This window comes from Larus michahellis, chromosome 4 (genome assembly GCF_964199755.1).
Source record: "Larus michahellis chromosome 4, bLarMic1.1, whole genome shotgun sequence".
Taxonomy (NCBI): Eukaryota; Metazoa; Chordata; class Aves; order Charadriiformes; family Laridae; genus Larus; species Larus michahellis.
The window spans coordinates 21216838-21243154 of record NC_133899.1 but is presented as its reverse complement, the minus strand read 5'-3'; the positions used below and the strand labels follow the sequence as shown (position 1 = coordinate 21243154).

Below are 26317 nucleotides of genomic sequence, written 5' to 3'. Positions count from 1 at the left end.
CCTGCCACAATTCTTTCCCAGCGCGGCTTCTGCCTTCAAGCCAAGCACTCAGCGCTGCTCCCAGCGTGACGCTGTCTGAGGCACGGGGGGCTCGCTCCCCCTTCCGCCACCTCTGCCGTGAGCGGAAACGCCAAATTGGACTTGATGTGAGACTAAGAACCCCTGGACCCTCAAATTAATCACGCTTCACTGGGTGGGATAATCACTGAAATTAGTTTGAGACTACTTTTTTTTTTTTTTTTCCTCTTGACCAGCACAGGCTGGACAGGGTCTGTTACCTGCTAAATTTGTCCCAAGGACTAGATAAGTGTTTTTATGTGATGAACTCCTCCCCTGTACCAGAGCACGAGTTTCCTGCGGGCACCCACCCCGCAGCACCCCGTGCTCGGTAACATGCAAGGCACCCACAGTTCTGCCTTCTCAGCATTATCTTGAAATATCTTTATCTCAAAAGCAACCAAACAACAATAAATATCGTTATCTTAACTCAGGGAGGCTGTTCACACCAACACACTTGACTTTGCGGGCTGAGCGCTCACAAGGGAGGGCAGCGGCCAAGGAGCTGTGACCCCCCTCTGTGGGATTTTGCAGGTAACTCCGCAATATTTAGGGATGGGGCTGGACTCGAAGCAGGTCTGAGCACTCAGCTAATTCACAATTCAGCTGGAAACTGCAGATTTGCTAATAAAAGTCAGAAGTGCCATCCCAGCAGGGGAGCCCTTGCCCCTTTCCCCCTGCCTGTCTGGGCAGTGAAATCTGTTCTTCCCCGTTTACTTGTTCCACGCAAATCAAACCCAACAGAAAATGTGAGTTTTCTCGCTCCTTCTTCCCCCCCCTCACCCCCCGCCTTCCTCCTCCCTGAACTCCTTTTCCGCATAGTCTCGCTCCTCATAAACCAGCAGAAAGCCAGGGCTGTTATGGGATTTAGTGCCTTAGTAGAAAATGTGCTCATCTACATTAGCAGAAAATTTGGCCAGGGCTCCTTGCAAACCAAAAAAGGAGACTGAAATGAAATGCCCCAGGGATGCTCTGGCTACCTCAGCATAACCAGGTTTGGATTAAGCTGCTTGTTTCACTTGCTGCATGGCCTGGTTTTAATCCAATTTGGTTCGGGACGCATAAAATAGCCGCTTTTCTGCCCTCGGGGAAGCGGCAGGCGCAGCCAGAGCCAAGCAAAGGTTCTGTGCAGGCACACGGAGCTGCACTCACTTCTTCGCTCACACTTTGTTAACGCTCCCTTTTGTCCTCCGCAGCATTTTGGATTATTTTTATTGAAATAAAATAACACCAAGCTGCCACCCCTAGCCAGCTCTGGCCAACACTGTCCCACTGTCCCTCAGGCCTGTTGTGGTTTGTTTTTTTGTTTTTTTTTTGGTTTTTTTTTTTTTTTTTTTTTCAAGAATTAAAAAATTAGGAGAGGTGCTCCCTTGCAACAGCCTGGAAAAATAAAAACAAATTAAAAAACTGCCTGTGCAGGAAGCACAGCGCTGCCCAGCTTCACCTATCACCACGCATCAGATTTACTACAGGAATTGCCAAGGGGCTGCCCTCCTCCACGATAACAAAATCTTCCCAGAGACAGAGGCAGAAATAGCCACAGAGTGGCTTCTTGCCTAAAACACCAGAGAAATGGCTCAGCCTCTAACGACAGCTGCCCTGCATCCTGCAGAGACACTGATTTTTTCCTTCCTTCCATCCCAGAATCTGCCCCTTTGACTCCAGCCAGAGATGAGCAAATATTTAATTAACACGTTTGACCTTTTATCAGTCCTCAATGCTGATGGGTTTCTGCAGGCAATTTAGGTGCTCTTTCCCAGAGCCTGCTGCAAACCTGTGACTCGGGCAGCGTTACAAGGTTCTTCACATCTCAAATCTCTAAAAGTTTTCTTAAATTCTGCATTTGAAAACTGAGAGAACATGAAAGTGTCATCTTACATCATTATTTTAATAGCATTTAAGTTTGCACCTCTTATTCCTGTGGGGCAGTATAGAGTAGAAAACAAGTGCTACCTAGAAAAATCAAGAGCTGCGAGGCCTTTTAATTCCTTTTCCTGTATGACTTTAAAATTTTCCAAATTTCTCATGGGAGGAAGAGGTTAGAGTTGGCTGAGAACAAGCAGCTCATTGCACTAAACTGGCAGAGAGCAGCCTGCTCTTTCTGGTTTTAGCTGGTGATACTGGAGACCTTGCATGATATTCTTTCTACTAACCCTTTGTTTCTGATCATTTTGAAAAATGCCAAAAAGTCTCACCTCAGTGAGTTAATGTCCAATTAAAAGGATGTCCCAGGTGTGCAGCCTGACTTTGCACAACCCTTTCTTCTCCCCTCACCTGGTCAGAGCGGCACAGCTCAGCGAGGTCTCGCTGTTCACTAAATCCCTCCATTATTTCGGTTTGAAGCCAAGTGTGACTTGGAAATAATACAAAGCATGAAAAACCTTACCTGCATCTGGGGATGCTTATTTACATTCACAAGATGGGCAGCGTATATTGCTGAGACATATTTTTAAAGTGCAGCAGCAGCAGTTGTATTTGGTAACTATAAACATTTTATTTTTACAGTATATAAAAATATAAGAACAAAATACTATACAGAAAAATATAAAGTTAAGCAGAGATCATCTCAATCTCATTTTTAAGAGGTAAGACGTGAATGGGATCATCCTGCGCAAGCCCCAGACTTCAGAAAATAAAATCATTCTGGTACTTTAAGTGGTGGCACACTCGCTCCGAACAGGACGGATGCTGCTTACAGCGGCCAGAGGCGGAGGTGTGCCAGGGACACCTTTCCAGCACAGGGAACTCGCCTGGCAGCTTCCCACATCCTTAAAAGTTTGCTTTTGTTAAACATAAAATGAAACCTAAGTCCTCTTTCATGCTCTGACCTGGAGATAAGCGTTCTCACCCGCCTCAGCATATTTATGGGGAGGGTGCTAAGGGCCAGCACGCATCCCCGAGCTGGGATCCCACCCGAGGGGCTCAGATTTACTTGAAGCAGCGAGCCCGCAGCACGCTTGCACACAAATCCAACCGGCAGCTGAGCTGGCAAATAGGATTTAAGGAAGGCAAAAGGTCAGTGAAAGCAAGCTGATGAAATCCCTGAGTTTCCATCAGTTCCTCAAAGGGGAAAAGAAAACCCCAACTTAAAAAAAAAAAAAGCAACCAGCATTCTTCATTCTTTCCCAAGGTACTGGCTGTTTCAGTACATTGCTGTCCTTAAGGAAGGCCACCATGGGCTGCAGCAGCCGGAAGTACACGAATCATCTCCTCCTCTTTACCTGTGCTTCCCTAGTTTCATTTTCCACAACCAAACTGTCCCAAGTTCGCTTGCGGGTGAAGCAGGGAAGAGAGGAGGGAAAAGCAACGGGGACAGAGAATTAAGGAATTACAGTGCAAAGTACATGCTCATGGAAAAAAGCCACAGAAGAAAAGTGTTCTCTGTAGATTTTCCAGGCCTGTTCTCTCCATGGCCACAAAACAGGGTCTGTCCTCATAAGGGAGTAACTGCCAACTGACCCTAGACCTTCAAAAGAACACAGGAGTACATTCTCCAAAGCAGCGAACTTGCTTTTACGCTGAGCATCAGCCATGCTAGTGAGATGCCAATATTACCACCTTTTCATCACCCGGTTATCACAGCAGGACTCCATGAGAAAGCACACTGGGAGTCTCAGGTCTTCGAGTTCCTCTTAGTTTGTTGATTTGTAGGAAAAGTTTGCGAGTCCTTGTGCTGTATTCACACCGGAAAAAAAAAGTGCAGGAACACAGGCTGGAGATAGTCCAAGTATTGCCGTGCTGTCGCAGCTTACGGAGTTTGACTGAAAAAAAGTTGTCCAAAGAAGAAATAAGGGCAGACCTAAAAAGGAAGATGGAAGAAGAAGGGAACTGCTCCAGGCACCAGCATGTCCCAGTTCCAGCCTACTGCCAGCAAGGTGCTGTAGTGATTCCCGTTTCCTGTAAGCAGCGCAAGCAGGACAGCAGGGGTTCTGTAGGGTTAAATCAGCAGCATATTTGGGAAGTCTCTCTGCGGCAGGCACAGGGACCACTCTCACTGCCACTTGTGGATCTTCACCGTCTTCTCAGTCAGCGTAGCCAGGAGGTGGGTTTGGTTCACTTCCAAGGGGCAGATATCCAGCACAGGCAGGTCAGCCTGCAGCTTCTGCAGCAAGGAGCCGCTGCCAGCATCCCATAGCTGTGGGACAGACAAAGTCAAACACCGCAGGATCCTCCCCCTCCCATCCCAAACAGAACTTCCTCTCGCTAGAGAAAAGACCTTCCTCGAATTACTTACAGGACCCTTCCTCTACTTTCACACCTTGCTCAGATGGTCTCTCACAGACTCGCAGCACAATGTCACCCTGACTGCCCTCCCCTCTCCTCTGACCCCGAATCACGAGCTCTCATGCAGCCTGTTGTCCACCCTCTGCATCCGAGCTGCTTTTTCCTACAAAGGGCAACCCTTCTCCTCCTCCTCACCTTCCCTGTCATTCCTGACAAGCCTGCAGCCATCCCTCACAGCACTTACCACATTAGCCATCCCGCCAAGTCTAAGTTATACCAGTTGGCGCCCAGTTGTGCCAGTGTGCCCAACTGCATTCCTCTGATGGAATCCAGGGGCTCAGTGCCTGCATTCCTCTCGACGGATGGGGACCACAAGCTTTGGCTAATATTGGGTGTCCCACATTATCAGAGTTACACCTGCTATAGCAAGTACAACAGACCAACCTGCATAGGGTAACGTGCGTGACAAGACAATTCCCACCAAAACACACTGCTGCTGTGACCGATAAGGCTTCTCCCCTAAGAATTGCAATAAAACCCTCCAACACACTGAAAGGAATGAGAGATACCAGGGCAGAATTAGATGCCTCATCGCCAGCACACACAAAGATGCTGCCATCCTCCTCTGGGCTCTGAAAAATGGCGTTCTTGGTCAGCAGCTTGCAGGTGGGCCCAGCGCTGAAAGTCTGAACCGGGTTAGAAGAACACACCACATCTTCAGAGTCCTCCATCAGAGGGCTGCTAGTCAGTTCCATCATCACACAACGCACACATGGGTTATTTTTACCTGCGTGGCAGAAATAAAAAGGTGACCTTTGGAACGTTTAATTGCAGAGAACTTTTAACTGTAGGAATACAAGCAACACCACCCTGCAGCTGTCCCCTTTTGCCCTCACCCAATTCTTATCTATGTGCAAATGCGCACTGCTGCGGCTAGGGGGGCAGGTACCACGTTTCTGCTGTGCCCTCAGCACCAGAGCTGCTGTTGAACTCAAAAAACAGTGGGGCAACGTGGCCACAAACACATTGTAGATGCACAGCATTACGTACTGGGCCTGTACGTGGCGAGGCAGTGCCGTGTGTTGATCTCTGTTTGAATATCGATGCATCCTCCAGGTTCCAGCGGCAAGTGATGAGGCCGGTAGGAGTTGCCAGCTTTCTGTTCCCAAAAGCAGGCTCCTTCCAAGGTCCCTGCCAGGATTCCACCGTGAGGCAGTGACGCCGAGGCCATTCGGGGCAGATAGGACAACGATACCATGGGGCACCTGAAAGTGTGATTGGCAAGAGTCAGTGCTGCCAGCTGCAGCCATGCTGGCCACCTGCCCCACCTCTCTCCAACCACGCTGCAATGAAAGGGCCTAAGCAGGCTACAGAATGATCCTTCAAGCAAGGAACCCCAACTTGTCAAGACTAAGTGACATTCGACGGAGCTACTGAGCCTTATGTTTTAAGGAAACAGACAGCCCACATCAGATGCGTGTAAATCAGCATTTGATTCCCTGAGTAGAAGAGATGGAGGTACCAGTGTCTCACGCCTCTTGTAATTTATCCCTTCCAAATTAAATACTAACACCAGCTCTAAACCAAATTCAGTTCTCCTGCTTAGGCTGCACCGGTGGGTCCACTGCTGACCACTGTGTGCCTTAAAAAGATGCAGGTGCCAAGCACTTGCACTAAGTGATACATATACCATGCAACCTTATGAGAGACTTCTCACTTCTGTGCTAAATTCAAATTTTTGAACAAGAGATTAGCATAAAACAATTTAAACTTTTACAATTACTGTGTGATTTATGGAAGAAGCTATGTTTAGCTTAATGTATATTAGCGAAGTTGAAAGGAATGAAAAAATCCTTATGCCATACTTGGACTTCTGAGGGACTAGTTCCTGGACGTGTGAGTTGGTGTCTCTCAAATCATATATCATGATAGAGCCGTTGACCAGTCCAGCGTAGATGTAGTTTGTATCATCTAGACACCAGCAGCAGCTCCAGACAGGACGGCCAGCATTGTATGTCTGCACCACAGTATTTGTTGCCAAGCTGCAGAAGAAAAGCAAAGTGTTGGCCCGTTGCACAAGCATCTACTGATGAGAAAATAGCATAATTAAGGTAAGCAAATCTAGCTTTTTAAAGTCCTTAGACAGAAGCATCTCTCTTTAGACTGAATTCTGAATTAACTCCTCCTTTACTCCAGACATGAATCTGGAAAATCTAGACAGAATAATCACTTGGATGTTGTGAAGTGATTCATAAATCTTCCAGGCCAATGCTTCTTTTTCCGGATTGATCTTTGGAGACTGGGAAAGGAAATCTCAGAGCAGGGTCTCAACTGCCTTACTGGAAAGCAAAACTAAGTTACTTTTCCGGAAACAATTAGGAGAAGTGACTCTAGTGTAATCCCATAATATCGCCTATTCCTGAGATCACGGGGCTCATCTCTTCAGATTACATCTCTCAATTAGTTCCCGCTTTTTACGTAAGCGAAATAGTGCTTATGCCTCAAAAGGATCCATTTTAAGCAAAAGTGAGACAGCGAGTGGGGTAAAGACAGTTAAAAGCAGATTTATAGTGTTAATTCTTTAGAAACTCGATTTGTAGAAGGAAGAAGAGGGGAGTACGTAGAGGGGCGCAACCCAGAATGGCAGATGAAGTTGGTGTTGGATTGGAATGGATTTGCAGAGGGCAGTGTTGTCAACATGGGCTCAGCATGTTGAGAACAGTGCGAGACAGAGGACAGCACATATGAGAGTAACTCTGGATATTCTTTACAACACACGGGTTTCTCCCTGGGGAAGGTGATTATGCTCAGAACTCCCAAGAAGCGAGTAATTGCTCGCAGGTAAGTATAAGGGGAACAACCACAAAGATAAACCTGGCTGGGGAAAACTAACTGAAAGTTTGATATCAGAACAGTGACTGGTTCAAAACAACAGAAGAAAAACACCCCAAGTCATGGTGCTATTTTAAACACTTGCAAGCCAGAACAGGAGACAACTTGGGTAACTCCTTTTGGTAGGATGACTATGAAATCAGTAACTAGAGAAGAAAGATGACTGAAAAGGGACTTTTTCTTTCAGAGGGAGACTGAAAGAAGTATGAAGATGCTGCTCAAGCAAACACTTAACTCCAGGACATTCTGGGATCAAGTACAAAAGCAAGAGGATCACAAGTTCCAAAGCAACCACCCAGGCTGATATGGGAGTCAAGTGTCTGAGCGGATACTGCGACGAGAAGCCACTCTCCAGATTAAACCACGAAAACAATATCAACCTCATCGGTTAGAAATCTGACACACTGACTTCAGCAGAGACGGTTTTGTTTACTTTTAACTACTCTAGCAAACATTTCAACATGGTAATAGGAAAGCAACATTCTTTAAATTTTTGTTGCAGGATTAAGTTCTCTTCATTGCTTCACTCGTGGGAAAGAATTGGGACTAATCAGTCATGTAACAGACACATATCCTGCCTAACCCTATACTGACAGGCAGGTATGCATAAAGGTGTTAATATAACTCAATAAGAATCAAATCAGCCAATAAAGTTTTGAAGCAGGTTTAAGGTTAAAGATGGAAGAGCAGCAGAGTAGCAAGAAAACACTCATAGGCTGTAAATTCTAACAGGACTGGACACATTTTTCTCTCAGCTTCTGCATAGTTAGCCTCCAAAGTGCTGCTCCCAAGTCACTGCTAGCTCTAGAGAACCTGTGTTCCTCTAGCAGGTGCTCAACGATGCTGCCTACATGTTTCATACCCCAGATGAATTCCACGCTCTGCAAGAAGTTTAAAAGCCAATATTAGGGCAGGGAAGAAAGCGCCCACCCTAAACACTCCTTGTTTCTGTTTTATGCCATACAAGTTCCCATGCTTCACATTTCCCTGCAGTACAGAAAACCAAGCAGACAGTAAATTTCACATCAATACATCATGCTACATTTTTTTCCTCAACACAACTTTGACAAACTGTGTTGAATTACTCGTTTTCCACTGAATTCTCCACCGGAAAATTATCAGAGACGGGTAGCTCCACAACACCTCCATGTAAAAGATCTGAAAGCATGAACTTTCTCTCTGTTATCTCCCACACGCAGGAAGAATATGCAGACCTGATCTCATCTTAGCAGCACCTTTTGGAGAGCAGAATAGCAAGTGCTACGAGACAAAACAAAATCCAACCCTGTTTCTTGCAGCAAAACTCTGCTGGGACAGGCTGCTCCCCCAAGCAGGGCTCACCTGGTAAGTTTGAGAGTGTTGTCCAGAGCAGCAGAGAGCAGCAAGCCATCCGCTCGACGGCCAAAAGCCAGTCCCCGAATCTGTTTGCTATGGATGGGGATGTACTGACTGCTTTTCAGGTTGGCCACGCTCATCATCTTAACACCACAACCTGTCACAGAAGAAGGATAAAGCAGGTTATCGCAAAGCGGCATATGTGCAGAACTAGCAATTCTACGCCAGAACTACAGTGTCTGTAATGAAGCCTGTGGTGGGATGAACACATAAAAGTTATTTGCTGTTCTGGATAAAAAGGGCCACAAATCATTCTTTAGTTCAAATGGCAACAGGGCTAAATCCCTAAGGATCCCAGCCAGCAAGAGCAAACTCACTATCAGTGTTACAGTTCTTGTTACAAAAGCCTGCTGCTCTTTAGCCGATTTCTTCAAAGACATTCTTGCCTAGATAAAGCCACGCACAGTAGGATTACATGGCTATTTAAGAGAACAAGTGTCACTGCAAAGAATGCTTACAGGTGAACTCAACCTGCGTGCTACAAGAGTCACCACAAAGCCTACATTCAGAGATTCATTCCCTGGCTCCAACAGCCAGAAAAATAAGGTCAGTTGAATTCAGAAAACAGTTTTGCTATGCCTCGATAAGGCATGTTAATCTCCAAACCATTAACCAAATAAAGTAAATTTCATCATTCAGAAAGCATTAAAGTACTTCGGAAATAAACTCTCAGACTCCTAATGCTACATCTACATCACTGAAAAAAAGCAAGTTGGCGCTGACCCAGATGTCACTTGCCCCAGGCCATAACAGTGAGACAAGAACAGGGCTGCCCATGACTTCTTGGCTTCCTCACGGGGAAATAGTGCTCCTATTATTCATATCAGAATTTTTTTGCTTTTCCCCCCTTTTTTTTTTTTGTTAAAGAGTACTGACAAATCAGCTGCACGTGGATGAATCTACCTACAATCTGGAGAGCAATGTTTCTCACTCAAGCACCGGAGGCTTCTCTGCAGGCCCTTGTGCGTTGGTCCCTTGGTTTTTCAGAAGGCCCACCTTTTTGCAAGGGGTCATCTTCATCACAGAGCACCAGACACACCTTTTACCTTCTTGTGGATGTTTCAGTAGAAGTGCCAGGGACCTGCTGCTAGGATTCTGATGGAGAAGTGATAGGGGAAACAAGCTACTTGGCTAGGCAGAAGCTACCAATGTAGAGGCGAGATAATCTACAGAGTGTCTTGTGAGTATTCCCAGTTTACAAGGCACATACAAAGGTCAAGCAAGAGAAGGGGGGGAGCAGGGAGGAAGCAGAAAACACATTTAACTTTCCCCTATGAACCCCCAAATCTTGACTTGCTTAATTACCAGGAATAAAAGTAGACTGTGGAGAAGGCTGTGATACCACGAGACAACTCAACGAATCGCAGTATGCCATTACTCTGCAGTTCCCAGTCTGAGACACCACAAAAACCTTTTCCAGGTGGTACTTGCGCTGGCTTTGGCTGGAAGGCAGGCTGCCTGGGAGGCAGGTGCGGGAGCTGCCAGGCAGCTGAGAAGAGCTCACATTGTGCTGGGCCACCAGAGCCTTCAGCTCCTGCAAAGAAAAAGACCCAAAGAGCTTTAATGCACCACTGGCGATGTCACCTTCTGTGCTGTCTGTTCCAGATGCTCCAACTGGACTTGTTCTCAGATAAGGAGGGGGAACATGGGCCAATTTCCACACCGTTCCTGAAACGCTGGATTTCCAAGTCCATCGACTATGACAGTGAGCAACAAAAGCATTCAAAAGCTATGCATGTTCTGGCAGAATGTACTCAAAGTCTGTTATTGTATATATTAGACCCTGTGAGAGTGAAGACTCTCGGGCAACACATAAAAGCCAATAACAATTATTACCAGATCAATGCCGTTTAGAAGAAGAATGAACTGCCAAGTATTACATGCAGCTAAACCACAAGAGAAAGTCAATTAGAACCATTTTCCAGAATTTCCAGAATACCCCATAAAAAAATAAAAGCTCGAGTTTCAACATAAAGGGTGTTGCAGGAAACAAGTCAGTCTATTTAATGAAGATGACCCTGTTCTTGTAAACCCTGAGCAGCAAATTCCAGGAACAACACAACTCTCAAGAGCTCCAGCTCTGTTTTCCACGACCTCCTCCCCCCCTCTTCCTCCACCTCAAGTGATGAGTGCTCACGGATGCTCAGCAGAGACGTGGCCAAGGACAGCTTCCATCAGCAACAAGGTACTTCTAGAATTCCTCCTTCCGCAGAGATCTTCGGGGTGAAGAGGGTATGCAAGTAGTGGCACTGACATATCATCAGTCAACTAAAAATGCCCCCCAAAAAAGCATTTTGACCAACTTGGTGTAATCCAAGGGCAAAACAAGACAGTACAGAACCCCAGAGATATTCGAGGGAGCGTATATATTAAGAAAAATCACTACTTGCTTTCTGCTGTTTGAGCAACATAGATTATGCTTCAAATACTATGTAATTTTTAAACAATTAAGGGCCACAAGAGTGATATTATGAATATATTAGTAGATTGCAAGCTAGCTTCAATATTGAACCAGCCACTACCACTTAACTCGCATCTAAGCAAAGGCAGCAGTTCTCAAAGAGGCAAGATCAAAGATCAAGCTCTACATTAATAGTTATCATCAAGACCTATAACTTTTGGAAACTGCTCAAGAGGAGGGCAACGCTGATATTTTACAGAGGTCTGATCTGTTTTGCATCAAGCGCATTGCAAATTCCCCAAGGGAATAAAAATCAAAGCTGAAGGCTCAAGATGATCCCATTAGAGCAAGCAAAGACAAAACAACCTGGGGAGGAAGAGGAGGGGGGTTGTGCGAGAATGCTTACCATGGAAGCTGTAGCTTCAGGCTTAGAGTAAGCAGCCAGTGAAAACACCAGTAACTTAGAAGAAAGTGACTCTTAAAAAAGTTTTAATAAACTCATTATTTCTAAAAGGCAGGAGGATACCACCACCACTGAGGGTCAGAAGAAATTAAAGTTATTTATTGCTCTGGGGAGTTTACAAAATTGCCCTTATCACCTGCATTCAACAGTCAACTTTTACACAAGTCATTAAAAAGGAAACCAGGGAATTAAAGCCACAAGGACTATTGGTACAATGCTTACATTTAGACAGAATGGACAAACCCAGCAGAATCACCAAGCCTTACTGAAGGCACATTACCAAGGTGATTAGAAGTGTTGGACTGCAGAACAAATTCCACTAACTGTGCTCAAAAGGACACTATTCTGGTAGTATAAGCCTGTGCCTTCCTTTAAGCGGTTTGCAGAGTTTTCCTGATGCCTGGTGTTGCCTAAGGGCCTCGAGGGCACACTCGTCTCTCTGCACATGCTGTGACTGCCTCCTAGATTTCGGCTTGAATGAACACAGTCACACAGGTTGGGTGGGGAAAGACAACGATACACAGCAGAAGTCTTCCTGAGGATCACGTGCAAGAAGCAGAAGATCACAATGCATAGGAAAGGAAAACCACCAGCTACAACAAATACAGAACTGTTTCCTTTTGAGTATTAGGTTACAGTTTTAATAGCTGATATGAAGCTATGCTATTTATGCTATTAAAGACACAGGCAGTTATCAGATGACTGTCACTCTCTGGCTGTGCTCCCAACAGACCTCTTCCAGAAGCCATGCCTGCTGTCTTGCACCACACAGCCCCAGCCTTGCATTTAAAAAGAGAGAAACACATGACTGTGTTTCAGTGCAGCACTACAGACATTCCACCTTCCTTTGGTTCAGGTTCAAATTCAGTCAGAAGGACACAGAGCATTTTTAATTGGCTTCGCTATAAGTAACAGGTGAATGGAGTATCAGGTTTTACTTCTTCTAGATCTTCCCCAGATACCAATTGGAGGTGATCACAAAGAGGAAAGATTTTTATGCACTAAAACCATTAGCCTACAACTTTTCTAAAGGAGTTAAAGTCACAAATTTTAGTGATATTTTGCCATCCAACTATTTTTGGATGCTCTGAAAGTCCTATTTAAAGAAAAGCTTTTCCAATACATTGAACAATATAAACTGACGTCTGCAAGGCTCACAATTACACTTGCTTTCTTTGCCGTAGCAGCATGCAATCTCCTGTCATTTCCCAGCAAGTCCTCCCTTTACTGCTCCATACATAAACAGAGCGGCTGTTTCCCACTCGAAAAAAATATGAATCTCCTACCCCAGTTGATCCATGGTATTAATGCCAGAAGCCAGGGATGGTTTTTTTATCATTAGCTAACTTTTATTGAAAATTTTGGCAGATTCAGGAGTACTGCAGTAGCTCACATCTGATTCCCAAGTTCTTTGCGCTCACAAAGGGAAAATTTTAGGCAAGAGTAAGGCTTCAGTAGTACTACTTCCAAAATTCAAGTCTGAACCTGCCACGCAGTGGCATATAGCTCCACACAGCACACACTGAAGGTTCACATATCGAAACAACACTCTTGAGAGCTATCTACCAGAGTTTTATTTAGCTCCCTACCCCTCTCTCCCCTCCTTTCCTCATATATTTTCATATAGCTAAAGACTTAAAACACCATCCCTTTTCTAGCCTCAATCATCTTAAATACTTCTCTAACGAAGTACAATGGACAAGATTGTTAGTAGACAAGAGCAGAGGAAAAATGCATACAAATATAAAAGGTTATAACTAGTGACGTGACCGCTGATGAGGTACAGCTCTCAAGCACATTAGCAACAAAAAAGGGTTCACACAATGACTTTTGAGGGGGAAAACCAATGGTATTTGCTTTCCATAGAACTTCAGACACCAAGGTTTGTATACAACCAACGTACATCATAACTATTCCAATAAAGTTCTATGCAACTGAACTTTGCCATACCAAATGACCCCCTGAGTGTACAGACGTTTCACACATTACTTTTGTAATCCCACAGCACTTTGTTTTCTATATTGGCTTACAGCTTTGTATGCCAATTAAACATGTTTTCTTGTGCTATCAGTAACATGGCTTGCTGAAAGGACCAGGGCAGACTCAAGATATAACAAGGCAAATTCAGATTAGATGTTAGGAAAAAAAAAGTCTCAATGAGGACGGTCAAACAATGAGATGGCCAGAGAAGCTGTGTGATCTGCCTGCATACACCCCACACCTGGTGTGACAGTGCCCTGAGCAACCCAATCCAATGCTGCAGTTACACAACTAGGGCCCCTTCCAACCTAAACGATTCCATGCAAGTAGTTGCTTTACTAGATGACCTCTCATAAGACAAGGAGCTCGTTAGACACATGCTCAAAATACAAGCAAACAACTTAAAGACTTATTCCAGACTCCCTGCTGATTTTCTGCTCCCCAGCAAATTGTTTTACATTCAGTTTATTCATAGTATAAACAAGCACCTTAAAATTGCTTCCAGCATTCACATTAACCACTACAGGACAGTGATGAATGCAGTATAAATACTGAAACAGAGCTTAAAGAACACAGGGTACTTAATCTTTATAACGTGACTTCAATTCACTTAGACTGGATACTCTATCATAAACACCAGAAGAATTGCGGGAAGACATTATAGACCTGCAGTTTTATGCCATTCACATTTTCTTTAAGCCAAAGTTTAAAGTGGACTAGTTTTCTTATTAGCTCTCATGATCTTCATGCAGGAATTTAGGCAAGCAATTTATAAAGCCTTATCTTACGTCACACAGGAAGACTTCAGTGAAGAGGATGTTGCTTAATGTACAGACATAAATAGCCAAGGCTATAAAAAAAATCCAGAAGTAAAGAAAAGCATAAAGTTAAGCAAGTTACTAGACAGCGAGATATTAGATATCATCTACTTCATACAACAAAACCAGTAGCAAGCTGACTGTGAAATAGGCTATTGGAAAACCCAGCACTGGTGGAACGTGCCAGATAATTCACAGTTGGAAGCACCAGTAAAGTCCAGAATTTATAGAAATCCTGCAAAAGCAGCTGTGATGGGTTACAAAATATCCCAGTATTGCATGAGCCAGAAAGGAAGCAGTCCTTCAGCAACCAGTCATTTATTTTCAGCAATTTGTATTCTAAGGGGACAGAGGAGCCTCTTAGCAGCTGTTCAACCCATGCATACAGCCTATGCCATTGACAGGCCAGCTCTCATAGCACCAGAAGGTGCTTAAGTAGAATGCTGACTGACCTTCACCAAAAAATTAGGGGTGTGTGTGTTGTTTTTCTCTTTTGGTTTTGCAGATAGCCATGCTTCTTCAAAGCTACTTCTTAAAGGCTCTCGACTAACTAGCAATAATAGGTCCATTATGGTTTACTGTAGAGATTTTCCAAGCTTATTTTGGTGAAGATAAGGAGAATAAGTTTGGGGCTGTATTACCAGGCCACGCTAGGCACCACAAAACCTGAGGAGGAACCTGCAACATCAACAGCCAAAAAAACTCCTCTACTGCTAAGCTGTACTTGCAATTTTGATTACATCTTAGAAGCACAGGTAGTATACATGAATACGCCAGCCTGGGAGGGTTAGAATACTCCTGATGATTTACCAGTTGAATTCACTGAATCTTTCTGCTTATTAAAACTGGAAGCCTGTCTTCTCTCCTCTAGGGGAACATGCAAAAGGCAGGTTGAAGAGAAAAGGAATCCTCTGTGTGAGACTCACCTGAACTTGCTTGCGGAGTTTGCTGCATTCGTCTGTCAAAACTTGCAACTGGAGACGGCTCTGTGCAGATTCCAGCTCTGCCTGTCTCCGCAACATTTGTTCCTTTTCTAAAGAGCTGGAAGAACGAGAGAAAAGCAATCCTTAGGACTAGGTACTGCCTAGGATGCTTCTTTGGGCTGTGTGTTCCTCTCCCCAGACTTCATCCCAACACGGGTCCTATTCAGGTAAATTCAAAAGAGAAAATCTGGTGCCGCACTCATCCAGTACCTTCGCCTCGAGATGTTCTTGGTTATGCAATTGTACTGAATGACTCACTCAAGTATTGTTCCATAGAAACAACAGCCTTTCTCCTCACCCTCTCCAAGTGTGCTAATTTAGTAGACGAGAGTGAAAGAGAAATCAGGGTTTTTTTCCTCCCCCTACAGAAACAGTTTAGCAAATTCTATACCATCAACATCCATTGTAATATACCACGTCAGTAATACAGCAATATTGTCAAGCTCATTTCTACTAATTTTATATTTCAGGAAAACATAGCTGTATCAGAAATAGATACAGATGAATTCTCTGTGAATGCCCATATAGAAGCCATACTTAATACCTCACCTTGAGCCTAAAAGTGCATACACACAATTTAGCAGCAGCAGTTTTCATAACTTATTGCAATTTCTTTTTCATATATGCTTTACATATGAAGGAACAGTTAAAGAAGGGGAAGAAACAACCAGTATTTCTTAAAATTATCTGTACATTTGGTCTATAATATTGACTACTGCATTCTGCACTTCAAAAGCAGCAATACTCCAGTTATTTCAGTAGTTCACGTGCAGGGAGGTCTCGCTTGCCTAAGTACCTTCTAAATATAGAGGCCTAGCCATGCATGTTTACCAGGCACTGAATTCTCTCATTTCCCTATAGCATCTTCACATTTTTTTTGCTGCATAAGAAACAGGTGAAATGCTGTATTTAACCATCGCAAACACATTCTTTACACAAACACACAGAGCCTGAAGGCTGGCTTTTTTTTTTTTTTTTTTTTTGAATGTGAAGAACAAACCCCAGGATCTTACACCTAATTCAAGGCTATGTGCAAGCAATATCAATGCCTGCATCAGTGTTTGCATTTGTCCTCCACTCGTGGCTGCGTGCCACAAAGCAGCCACTGCCAGCAGCTGAACCGGACTGACAGGCAGTCACTGCTGTCTGCCTCCCAACAGAAACAGGAGGCAGTGGAAGGGTAGGGCAAGTGGGGAACAGCTGCAGCAAGACTCAGACACAAGCAGCAGTTAGACAGCTACCTCTCCATGAGCAATAACAAGATTTAAACACCCAAATGCTTTCCGTGATTTTGAAAAAATATATTATAAAAAAAATCTTATTTATAGTTTGTTTTGCAGTGTCCATCCAGTAAGAGAAGCGTGATGCTTCTAAAGGTACAGTTCAAACACCATGAGGCAGTGGCTATCTGGACAGAAGAGATATTTCTCCGTTCGTGACAGTTACTCCTCAATCATTTCAGATCAGTAATTACCAGGGTAGTGAGGCTTCTGTTGAAAGACTGCATTGAAAGGACGGCAGTACAGTTAGAGACATGTGAAGACGACCTCAACTAGATTCTATTCACTACAAGACTCAGGAGAACTCAGATATCTGCAGCCTTTTAATTTCAGAATAGTATCTCTGACAGCATCTTACTGAAAAGAAATTAGTCCCTATTTTCATACCTGCTTTTCCTTTTTTCAATAAAAAGTCTACATTTAAGTTAGAGGCAGAAGTAGAGTCATCGTAATGCTTGCTGACCTTTTGTAAGTAAAGCTACATGAAGAGTTTGACAAAGCAAGATGGAAAGTGATTCATATGAGAGATTACTCTGTTTAATGCACACAGAAAAGATGGCAGAAAAGGTCAGCTACTCACCCCCTTGCATTTCTAACTATGCCTTGCTTTTCTCATCTAATGATGAATTAGCAACGTACAGCTTTTTGGCAACAACTCTGCATGTTCTCCCGTGATGACATTTCAGGATACAGCACAAGATAGCCTTTGCTAGTTCAGTGCCGCAAAGCGCAAACTCAAGAATTTTGTTCCAAAAGAAAATTCTCCTACCACGTAAGACGCCTGCAACCCAGCAAGGCCTTGGTCTGTTAAGACAGCCATACTCATGATAATCCCCGAGGGAATGCACAAATTTTAGACAATACCGGAAGTTAAAGCTTGACGTCAAAGCCAGACTGCAGCTTTCAAGGGCATGCAGTCAGCAAGGTCGTATCTTCACGTGGAGACTCCGTACCTTTTCATGCGTTCCTGTTCACTGGTATCCAGCGCTTTCAAAGTGCGAGCGTACAGGATCACAATATCAGAACGTTTCGCTTTCTTATTGCACTGAAATAAAAGACAAGTTCAGTTCATCTACAAGAATTTAACTATCCAAACTAGGCATCCCTACAAGTTGCTAGGCACTATTTCAAAAAAACCCTTACAGCTTTTAAGGGAGGGGCTGTCTACTTGAGAGCAAGTCCACAAAAACACAACCATACCACAGCGTGTCTGCAAGACACTCCCTCATACAGACACCAGAGCTCTAATCAGGGCTACAACACTTTAAGTCGTGTATCCTATTGCACCTTTAATAACACATCTCTTTGCTTCCCACTAAATTTGTTTTGCTAAAGCACCAGCAACGCAGAATGGTCAGGTAGAGTTCCAGGAACAAGAAAAAAAAAAAAAGTCAGACAAAAAGGGGAAAAAAAGATCTAAAACAACCCCCCAGCCCAGCTTCTATTTATAAACATCAAGCCTGGCTGCTTTGGGAACTCTTTCTTACATACTATATTCCTTTGATCAAATCCTATAGGCCTAAATTCATAAAAGCATTCCAGTGTCAGTATGAAACACTGACACCCAACCAATTTCAGTGATACGCAGGGAGCCAGATATTTCAATGATTCTGTGCGTCTGGCTGTGACCATTTAGTACATTAGATTCTCCTTAAAAAGGAAGGATAATACCGCCCCCTGACTTGGGACCTGGAAGAAATTATGGCATCTGCAAGTTTACTGTTTTGCAAATATAGTTTGTGGATGAGAAAAGAGGCAGTGTATACTCAGATCAAGTAACCTCCGCTGAACATTAAATTACTATGTGTGCTTGAAACACAGACATCTCCTATTTAGCAGCACAAAGATAGCATGGGCAACAGTTTCAGATCAGACAACCCACCCTCCCTTCAGTGAAGAACTGCCTTGCAGAGCAGTGAGCAGCTAGGACAGTGTTTCTGGCAGCTAGCAGCTGGCACTGGCGTGATCAGGAATGCTGCAATTTCACAGTGACTTGCACTCCATCCACTTGGTATACAGAGCACCGCGCACAGCAACTCTGTGCTATTCAATTAGAGAATGCCCAGTCGCAGAGGACAGCAACTGAAAACGAAGGGGAGGTGATTTAGCTGCAAGGTTCTCTCCAGAGCAAAAAAAATTCTCCCAGGAAGTTTTCAGTAATTACATCACTGGAAGAAAAAGAGGGAGCAAGCACCCCTTACCAGTTCTTAGGGTTCAAGAAAAAGTAGTCACAAAATGCCAAAGAGTAAAGATGCGGGAAGGTCTCAGAATTCTGTCTCGGCCTGGAGCGGGTGAAGAAAAGCTCGCACAGAATTGACAGGGATAAGAAAAATAAGGTTTGGGCCTTTGCTATGGCAACAGTGATTCTTTAGGTTTAATCACAGTGCACATCAACAGGAAGTTTCTTGTTGTGAGGAGGGAAACCTGCACAAAGTCAGGCAAGACTATGGAACCTCTCAAAATGACAAAGCCAAAGAAATCTTGGGCTTCCAGCCATCGACTTGGAAAGCAGCAGAACAGAATCGTATTTACAAGGTACTCATTGACCTATTTTTTTTCCTCAACATTTCTTTCTGGTGAAAAGGAATAAGGAATGGAAGCACATCACAGAGAAGCACAGACCTAATCGAAAGAGATCGGTATTACCCATGGAAACAAAGCTAAAAATGCACCTTAAGAAGCAGATCTACCACTTGCAAATGGACATTAAAGCATGCAACTTGTTTCTCAGTTTGCTCTCCGCAAGCTACCTTAACAACCTGGCCTGCTTAAAGGCTGCAAAATCAGATGCAGCTCAAAATAGAAGATCAACTGACTGAAAACAGTTCTCAAACAGATTTCCTGTCCAATAACATATTCTTTATGCTTACTTAATTGCTTCTAGGAATTTGTCTGCCATTCCCGCACTCTGGGACCGCAGTGCAGCATTCTGAAACCATTTACAGGTTTAGCACTTGAACTCTCAAACTTCCGAGTCTGCTACTCACAAATGCTCTACTTCAGGGAGAAAATCCAAGTCAGAATTCTCCCTTTAAAGCAGTGCTAGCTGTTCCTGGCCTAATGACATCAAAATGACAGTGTTTTTTGTTATTTCTGACAGCAGGCAAAGGTGGATTCTCCATGCCACAAGCAGCTGTAACAGTTACAGTGACCATGCCTGCAGCAGAAGTTACCCATTCCAGTGCACATAAACGTCCGCTTTACCTGTGGGCACTTCCCTGCCTGTCCCTTGAGCCACCTTTCAATGCACGTGTAACCAAATAGGTGTCCACACCGCAACGCTGAGAGACGGTGGTCCCCAGCATTGGTCCACTGCTCAAAGCAGATGGCACAGGTATCCCCTTCCTCCTCATCCGGTAGAGCAACAGGAACTGATGGCTCCAGTTTCTTTAGTGGAGTTCTCTAGGATTAAAAAAAAAAAAAAACAACCACAAAACAAAACCACACAGCTTTTTTAGACAAATGCAGCATTTACCATATTTAATCTGTCTCCAAAAGCATTTAGGTCACCTCACCTGCTTTTGCTGGTCTTCAGCTTCTTCATCTTCACGACCTCCATGTTCTGCAGAAGCTTGAGACAAAGCCTGAGATGGCTCTGCTGGGACTTGACTGGAAACTAAAGAAACCATTGCTTAAATGACTGATCCATAATGGGGGGAAAAGGAGTTCTCCTTGACTTGATCCAAAAATCATTGGGGCATAAGATAAGCAGTGCAACAACGGCACAGGCTTCAGATCAGTGTCCTGGATACTGAAGGTCAAGGAGTCTGTAAGTCCTTCTATTCACCAATGATAATGCTGAAGAGTTTTATGCTTTCATTTATTGAAAGCACCAGAATTTTGGCATATTCAGTGAAAAAGGAGAGGTCTTTTAAAGACGGAAATTGTTATCAGGATTTTTTGATCTCCTGGAAACAGACATATCTGCATACAGGTCTATAGTTAGGCTGATTTAAGGATACAACCCTGCATCACTGTGCCTGGAGAAAGAGAGACACCAATATGAAGAAGTTTTTTGCCAAGGGATCTAAGCATGCATATTTCATGTGCCAGGAAAGCATTTACCGTATGCTATCCGTCCATTCACCCTGACTTAAGTAGTTTCCCAGCTGGTAGTTATCTGAACTATCAATTCTGCTGGGCCATATGTTTTTGTGGTGGGCCTCTGTTAGGCCTTCTGTTGAAGCACAGGCACACAGAAATGCTACATTTGGATTGCCACCACTAGCATACTACAAAAGAAGCAGAAATCAGTCTCCTCCATCCCCTGACAAAACAAAAGAGTTATTAGTCACATTTAGTATTCGAGGCAGATATTCTCAGTCCAGTGGCGAGGTACCCACTAGCCAATGTCAATATAGTTTTCAGCCTCTTTGGTTCTGGGCTGAACAGAAACCTGTGACTTATATAAGCAAAAAAGGCAAGGGAATTCCAGAAAACCCAACAGAGAGCATATGGTCACACAATATTAGACAGCACTTAACAGCTTGAGCTCCTGTCACATGTAAGACTAGCTCAGAGCAAGCAGAATCAATCTGTTCAAAAGACACCTCATAGATGTACCCACAGAAAAAGGTGTCAAGGTGGGCTGGCCAGTCAAAACTAAATCTAAAAGCAGAGAGTGAAACATAATGACATTCCTTAGAGACTGAAGCAAAAAAAGATAAAAAAAATTAATATCTTGTTCTCATATTCTCTGGGCACTGATAACCTTGAATAGCAAGTTAACTATTTGTGACTCTTACATAAACTGCGTATGTTCACCACAATGTCACTGAAGTGCATGGCAGCCTGTGAACAAGAGCCTAGATAAAGGATTGAGAGCCAGAAAAAGCCAAGAAAAGAGAGAAACAAACAAGAAGCCCACTGTCCTAAGTATCTCTACCTCCTCACCTAAGTGTCACAAGAAGTTACAGAACGAAGAGAAAACTCTAAACTGAAGCAGACTGAAATCACAAATAATTAAAAAATACCAAATCAGATCCTTCTCTGAAAACACTGCTGATCTCCAGAGATGTGACCTGTTATCTTCAGTACTAATCCCTAAAGTTGAAGTTATTCTGAACATTTCCAGGATTACTTATAAGCAGCAGCCTGCAAATAGCAAAATGATTGTATTTAACAGTAGGGTAGCAATTATCCATTGCTGCTACTGCTCTTAGGAACTGCTTGCCAGAAAGCCTTGTGGTGGCAACCTGCTCCTGTCAGCTGTGGGCATGATGATCTCTTGGCACCGTCTGTTGCGAAGCTTAAAAGGATTTCCCCACTGAGTTTTGAAACAGCAAGAAAAGTTTCTGAAATCAGTCTGTACACAGCTCAAATATAGCACAAACCTCCTGAACTGGCTGCTGGAGGTGTCTCCTGGGCTGACGGTAACAGCGGTGCTGCAGCCTCCACCGCTTCCTCCTCCTCCTCAGCAGAAGAGCTGCTGTCAGAGTCGCTCACTTCTATTACTTCATCTGAGCTGTGTTCCTGGTTGTCCCTTGCAATACGTGAGGGCTCCAGCCGTGGGACTGGTCCTGTAGCTGGCTCTTGGGTCCTGCTGAGTTGAAAGTAACTGTCCAACGCTGCCCTGAGTCCAGAAAAGGAAGAAATAAAAGTCACAGTTATTTCACGTAAGATAAAGACTCAGAGTGTTTCTCCATTCTTGTTTGCAGTAGAATTTCTAGGCTGTTGACTGCATTAGGAAGGTATTAAAGTTATCAAGAAGCACCTTCTCTGGTAGAGGGGCAATGCCATACAATTGCCCACTTTACGAACAATCAGCAGTATCACACAGCAAACATTCATTTTTCTCAGCTCAAAGAAAATCTCCTTCTCATTACAACAGTTATATTGTCTTCTTTTGGGATGGGGTGGTGGAGGAGAGAAGAAAAGCCAAGACGACATAAGTGTTGTTCACTAATAGCCTAAGGAACTCCTGATCAGTACCTCCAACTCTAACTCAGACCTGGTTCCCAAAGCCACTGGTAATACTAGATGCACAAGGCCGGTATCAGAGTCCCATCCCATCAGCTACTTTGTGCCTAGCTTTTCTGCCTTTTTTCTTCTCTCCTGGAACTTCATCCCTGGGTAGAAACATCCTCCTCTCTCCCCCCATCAGTTCAGCTATCATCTCAATTACCCTTCAGATCCAAAGTAGAAGTTTGTCAGGTTGCCTTTCAGTCTGAGAACTCCAGTGACCTTCACACACAATCCAAGGGCAAACAGTACAGTTATGTTTAATCATCTGGGAGGAGAGGAGTTCTTGGTCTCATTGAATTTAAAGGCAATGCTCCAGTTAATTATAATTTCACCCTTGACATTTACAAAAACTACAAAGATGAGACAAAAAACAAACAAACCAGAAATAGGGATTTCTTTCTGGCTGGAGAGCATCACCCTTTAAACCCATCACAAATGGTATTAAACCCAGAATTTTTACTTTCTTTGCCTGGAGGTAACCAAAAAAAAAAGCCTACAGAAAAATATTACTTTGCATGTTTGTGGAAGTTTCTGCAGCAATTGTCACCAGAAAACTTAATCAGGCAGTCCCCAAATCAAAGGTGAAATGCAAAACAGAGCACAAGCTCCACTGAGCTAAATGCTGGCTGGAACTGTGGAGAGTCAGCACTGCTGCAGGGAGCACCGACAGGAATCTGGCAGAGCAGAGGGAACGGTGTGAGCAGAAGCTCTGCAAATGAGATGGAAAGCATGAAAGGGCTCAGGAGTCAACACCACCACCGCCAACATAAGAAACGGGGGGATTCGCTTAACAAGAGCAAAGATGCTGCCAGAAGAGATCAGAGCTGTGCCATTATTGAGCTTAAACAGCATGTGAGCCTCCCAGAATCTGGCCATAACCACATACCTGGACTGAGCTGGGCTCTACAAGCCAGGAAGCAATGCAGTTTTAAACTGATGCCAGACTGGATAAGAGTGCATGTCAGACCTAATTTCATTTCTGCTTTACCTGGCACTGACAGTCCTCTGGGAACCACCAATTCTCTGCTGCCTGCGAGCTCTCCTCACTTGTGGACGCTGCGTGACCTGTGGCACAGGCAGTGGCCGATATGGATCAAGTGCCCCTTGTAGCCTTTGCAGTCTGTTGAGAGCTGAGGCAGGACTCAGCTGCGGGTCAGGCTCAGCAGCTGCTTCTCTTGTTGCACCAGCATTTGGTATGACAACAGCGTCATCAGCAGGAAGAACCGTAACGCTGCCTCCTCCTTCACCGAGCACTGGAGCGCGGGATGACAGTACTGCATGACCAGAGGGCTCTGCTGGAAGCGTCCTAAGGTTCTCTACAGAGTAAGCAGCCACAGGCTGGAGATCAACTTCCATCTCTTCTTGAGCCATTTCTGCAAAGAGTTGAAGAAAACTAGTATTTATTTGCAAGTCTACACCCTACTTCTAGCCTGACAGTGTCAAGAATCAGGTGCAGCAGTCAGTGACTATAAAAGCCTTTAGAATTCAGGCTCAAGAGACAATTTGTCCTTTTGCCTTAGATACACAGCAGAGCTAAACTGTCTGAAGTCAATACAGCTGGCATAGCAGACAGCACCCTCCCAGAGTCCAGGACTCCAGCTCTTTGGCTCAACAGCAGCTACCACCAAAGGCACATTGCAAAATCAATTTAAGTAAGCCCTTGGATGATATGGAAAGTTAGGGATTTCTTGCTGGCATCACTAACCTACCGGTAAATTCACGTGTACCTTGGAGAACAGAGTTCGGAAATATTTGAGAGATTCTCCATGGTGAGCAGCACTGCACAAACACCCACAAATAAAGCCAGAAACAAGCTCTACAATGGAGTCCTTTGTCATATCACTCTCTGGAGGTGGGTTTATTTTCAAGTTTCTTCAAATAAAATTCCATTACCACTGTGACCCTTTCCCACAGCTCACTTAACATACCTTTCAGGTATTTTATATTCACCAACACAGAAAGAGTATCACAGCAGAATGCACGACTGAAATGTTACGGGTAGCAAGTCACCTGCAACACCAGCATTTGTGGATCTATATTCAGCCTGAGACTAGATAAACATAAAATTTGCAGTAAAACCTCACATATTTAAGGATGGCTGCCCTGCAAATGTCTTTAGGATAAAGATTTCACGTTACCTCCTAAATAGAAGTACAGAGAAGGCAACAGTCTGTGCATTGCTAATTATTATGCAGCTGTCAGCCACCTAATTGGAGCACTTTCATCACCCTGTTCTACAGGGAGCCTTACAACACAAGAAAGTGCAAGATTATTTCTTTAACTGAATAAATACGTGTGCCCAAAAAAAATCATCTTTCTTTTGCAGGATTAAATTCTGCAAGCTGCTGAAGGTCATTCACATTCTCAAAAAATACTTAGGCAATCATAAACCTGAAAGGCATTGAGAATTGTAGACCTTTAGCATTACTAAGAGCCCAAAGCACACACCAAAACTTACTAGGCTAGGCACTGCGCAAACAGAGCAAAGGCTGCTTTTAGTACACAGAATAACTAGAAAATGCATACAAGAATTACTAGAGGGGGATGTACTAACACTCATGTATTTTATAGATCTTTTAAGAAGTTCTAACTTACAAATCATTTTATAATTCTTATCCTAATTACCAATACAGCCTAAGTTAGGCCAAAAATAGGTGTTAAACGCACCTCCCACCAGAACAGTCATACAGCCAAGACATGATAATATTCAGTGACTGAGTACTGCTTCTCTAAACTTCTTCTAAACTCACATTCATGATAAAATTGACACCTAGAAGCATAACAGACCCTTTATTTTCCTCATAAATTAAGTGTGAGACTTAAAAATACTGCACACATTCACCATTATGGGTTAACTAACCCTGCATAACTCCTAATAAACAACAGCAACAAAAAAAAGATGTTAATACTGGCATTTTCACCATTAAATCTTGGAGCCTTCCTGAAAGGGGCAAAGGCAGCTCGAGACAGGCAGCTGCCCACCCGGCAGTCACTGGAGGAACCCACAGATGGAAGGTCTCCATGAACAAGCTTCTTGAGCCCAGGTGAGAAGCACTACAGAGTGCTGTCAGAGAGTGGAGCCGGAGAAGCAGCTCCACAGAAGGCCCTGCAGTGCCAACCAGACGGATGAAGGCTGAAGCACAAGCCTCCCCTTGCGGGGGGTCCTCCCAACCGCGCACAGCCCGGCCCCGCTCTACAGCTCCTGGGCTTATACCATGCTGCCCCCGCTTTAACCAAAAAGCTCCAAACACCAACCAAAATTAAGCGCACTCTCCACAAGCGTGGGGTTTTTTCTGGCTTTTCACAGAGCTTACTTATTTTAATTAAGAAACCCAGTCACACAAACGACGGGGGAGGGGGATATTTCTCCTCCCTCAGCCGCAGGCACCCCAAGCTCTCGGGACGGCTCAGGCCGCCTTCTGGGCGAAGGCCGCCCGCCATCAACCCAAGCCGCCTGGGAGGCCAGGCTGGAGCAGGACCCCCACACCCCTCCCCGGCGGCCGCCCGCGGAGGCTCAGCCGCTCCCGCGGTGCTCGGGGGACGCCAGGCCGGAGAAACGGGAGGGGAACCGGGCCCGGGGGAACCGTCCCCACCGCCCCTTGCTCACCTGCCGGCAGGCCCGACCGCCCCGCTCGAGCGCCGCGCCGCCCCACCCACGCCCTCTGCGCCCGCTTCTATTGGACGAGCCGGGGCCAGGCCCGCCTTCTCATTGGCCAGCCGCTCCGTCCGTCGGTGTGAGGGAACGGCGGGTGAAGGGGGCGAGGGGAGGGGAGGCAGGGCCTGCTCTGATTGGCCAGAGAGCCGTGGTGGGAGAGCCCGGCTGATTAGGCGGCGCGACTCGAGGGGCGGGGAAAAGGCCG

The 26317-nt window shown here is 44.6% G+C and overlaps 1 protein-coding gene across 2 annotated transcripts; it reads right to left on the bottom strand.

Moving 5' to 3' along the window:
• Positions 1-2534: 2534 nt before the first annotated feature.
• On the bottom strand, positions 2535-26123 carry RFWD3 (ring finger and WD repeat domain 3). Of its 2 annotated transcripts, XM_074583274.1 has the most exons (13): positions 26065-26123; positions 23446-23830; positions 21827-22065; positions 20009-20109; positions 19698-19895; positions 17447-17538; positions 15157-15271; positions 9874-10102; positions 8515-8665; positions 6147-6323; positions 5332-5546; positions 4851-5068; positions 2535-4192 (listed from the first exon to the last, which is right to left on the bottom strand). In XM_074583274.1, the coding sequence occupies exons 2-13, from the start codon at positions 23826-23828 to the stop codon at positions 4049-4051; spliced, it is 2262 nt and encodes a 753-aa protein (XP_074439375.1). In that variant the 5' UTR covers positions 23829-23830; positions 26065-26123; the 3' UTR covers positions 2535-4048. The 2 variants fall into 2 exon arrangements, with proteins under 2 accessions (XP_074439375.1, XP_074439374.1); XM_074583273.1 differs by lacking the exon at positions 2535-4192 and having other exon boundaries at positions 4404-5068.
• Between the last annotated feature and the right edge of the window lie 194 nt (positions 26124-26317).

Bases quoted from the DNA above. Each gene is read 5' to 3' on its own strand.
- RFWD3 (XM_074583273.1), bottom strand. From the start codon at position 23,828: ATGGCTCAAGAAGAGATGGAAGTTGATCTCCAGCCTGTGGCTGCTTAC. The intron at 15,272-17,446 runs GTACGGAGTCTC...TCGTTCTTCCAG, and splicing joins GAACAGGAACGCATGAAAAG to CTCTTTAGAAAAGGAACAAA. The intron at 10,103-15,156 runs GTGAGTCTCACA...TTTTCTTTGCAG, and splicing joins AACTCCGCAAGCAAGTTCAG to GAGCTGAAGGCTCTGGTGGC.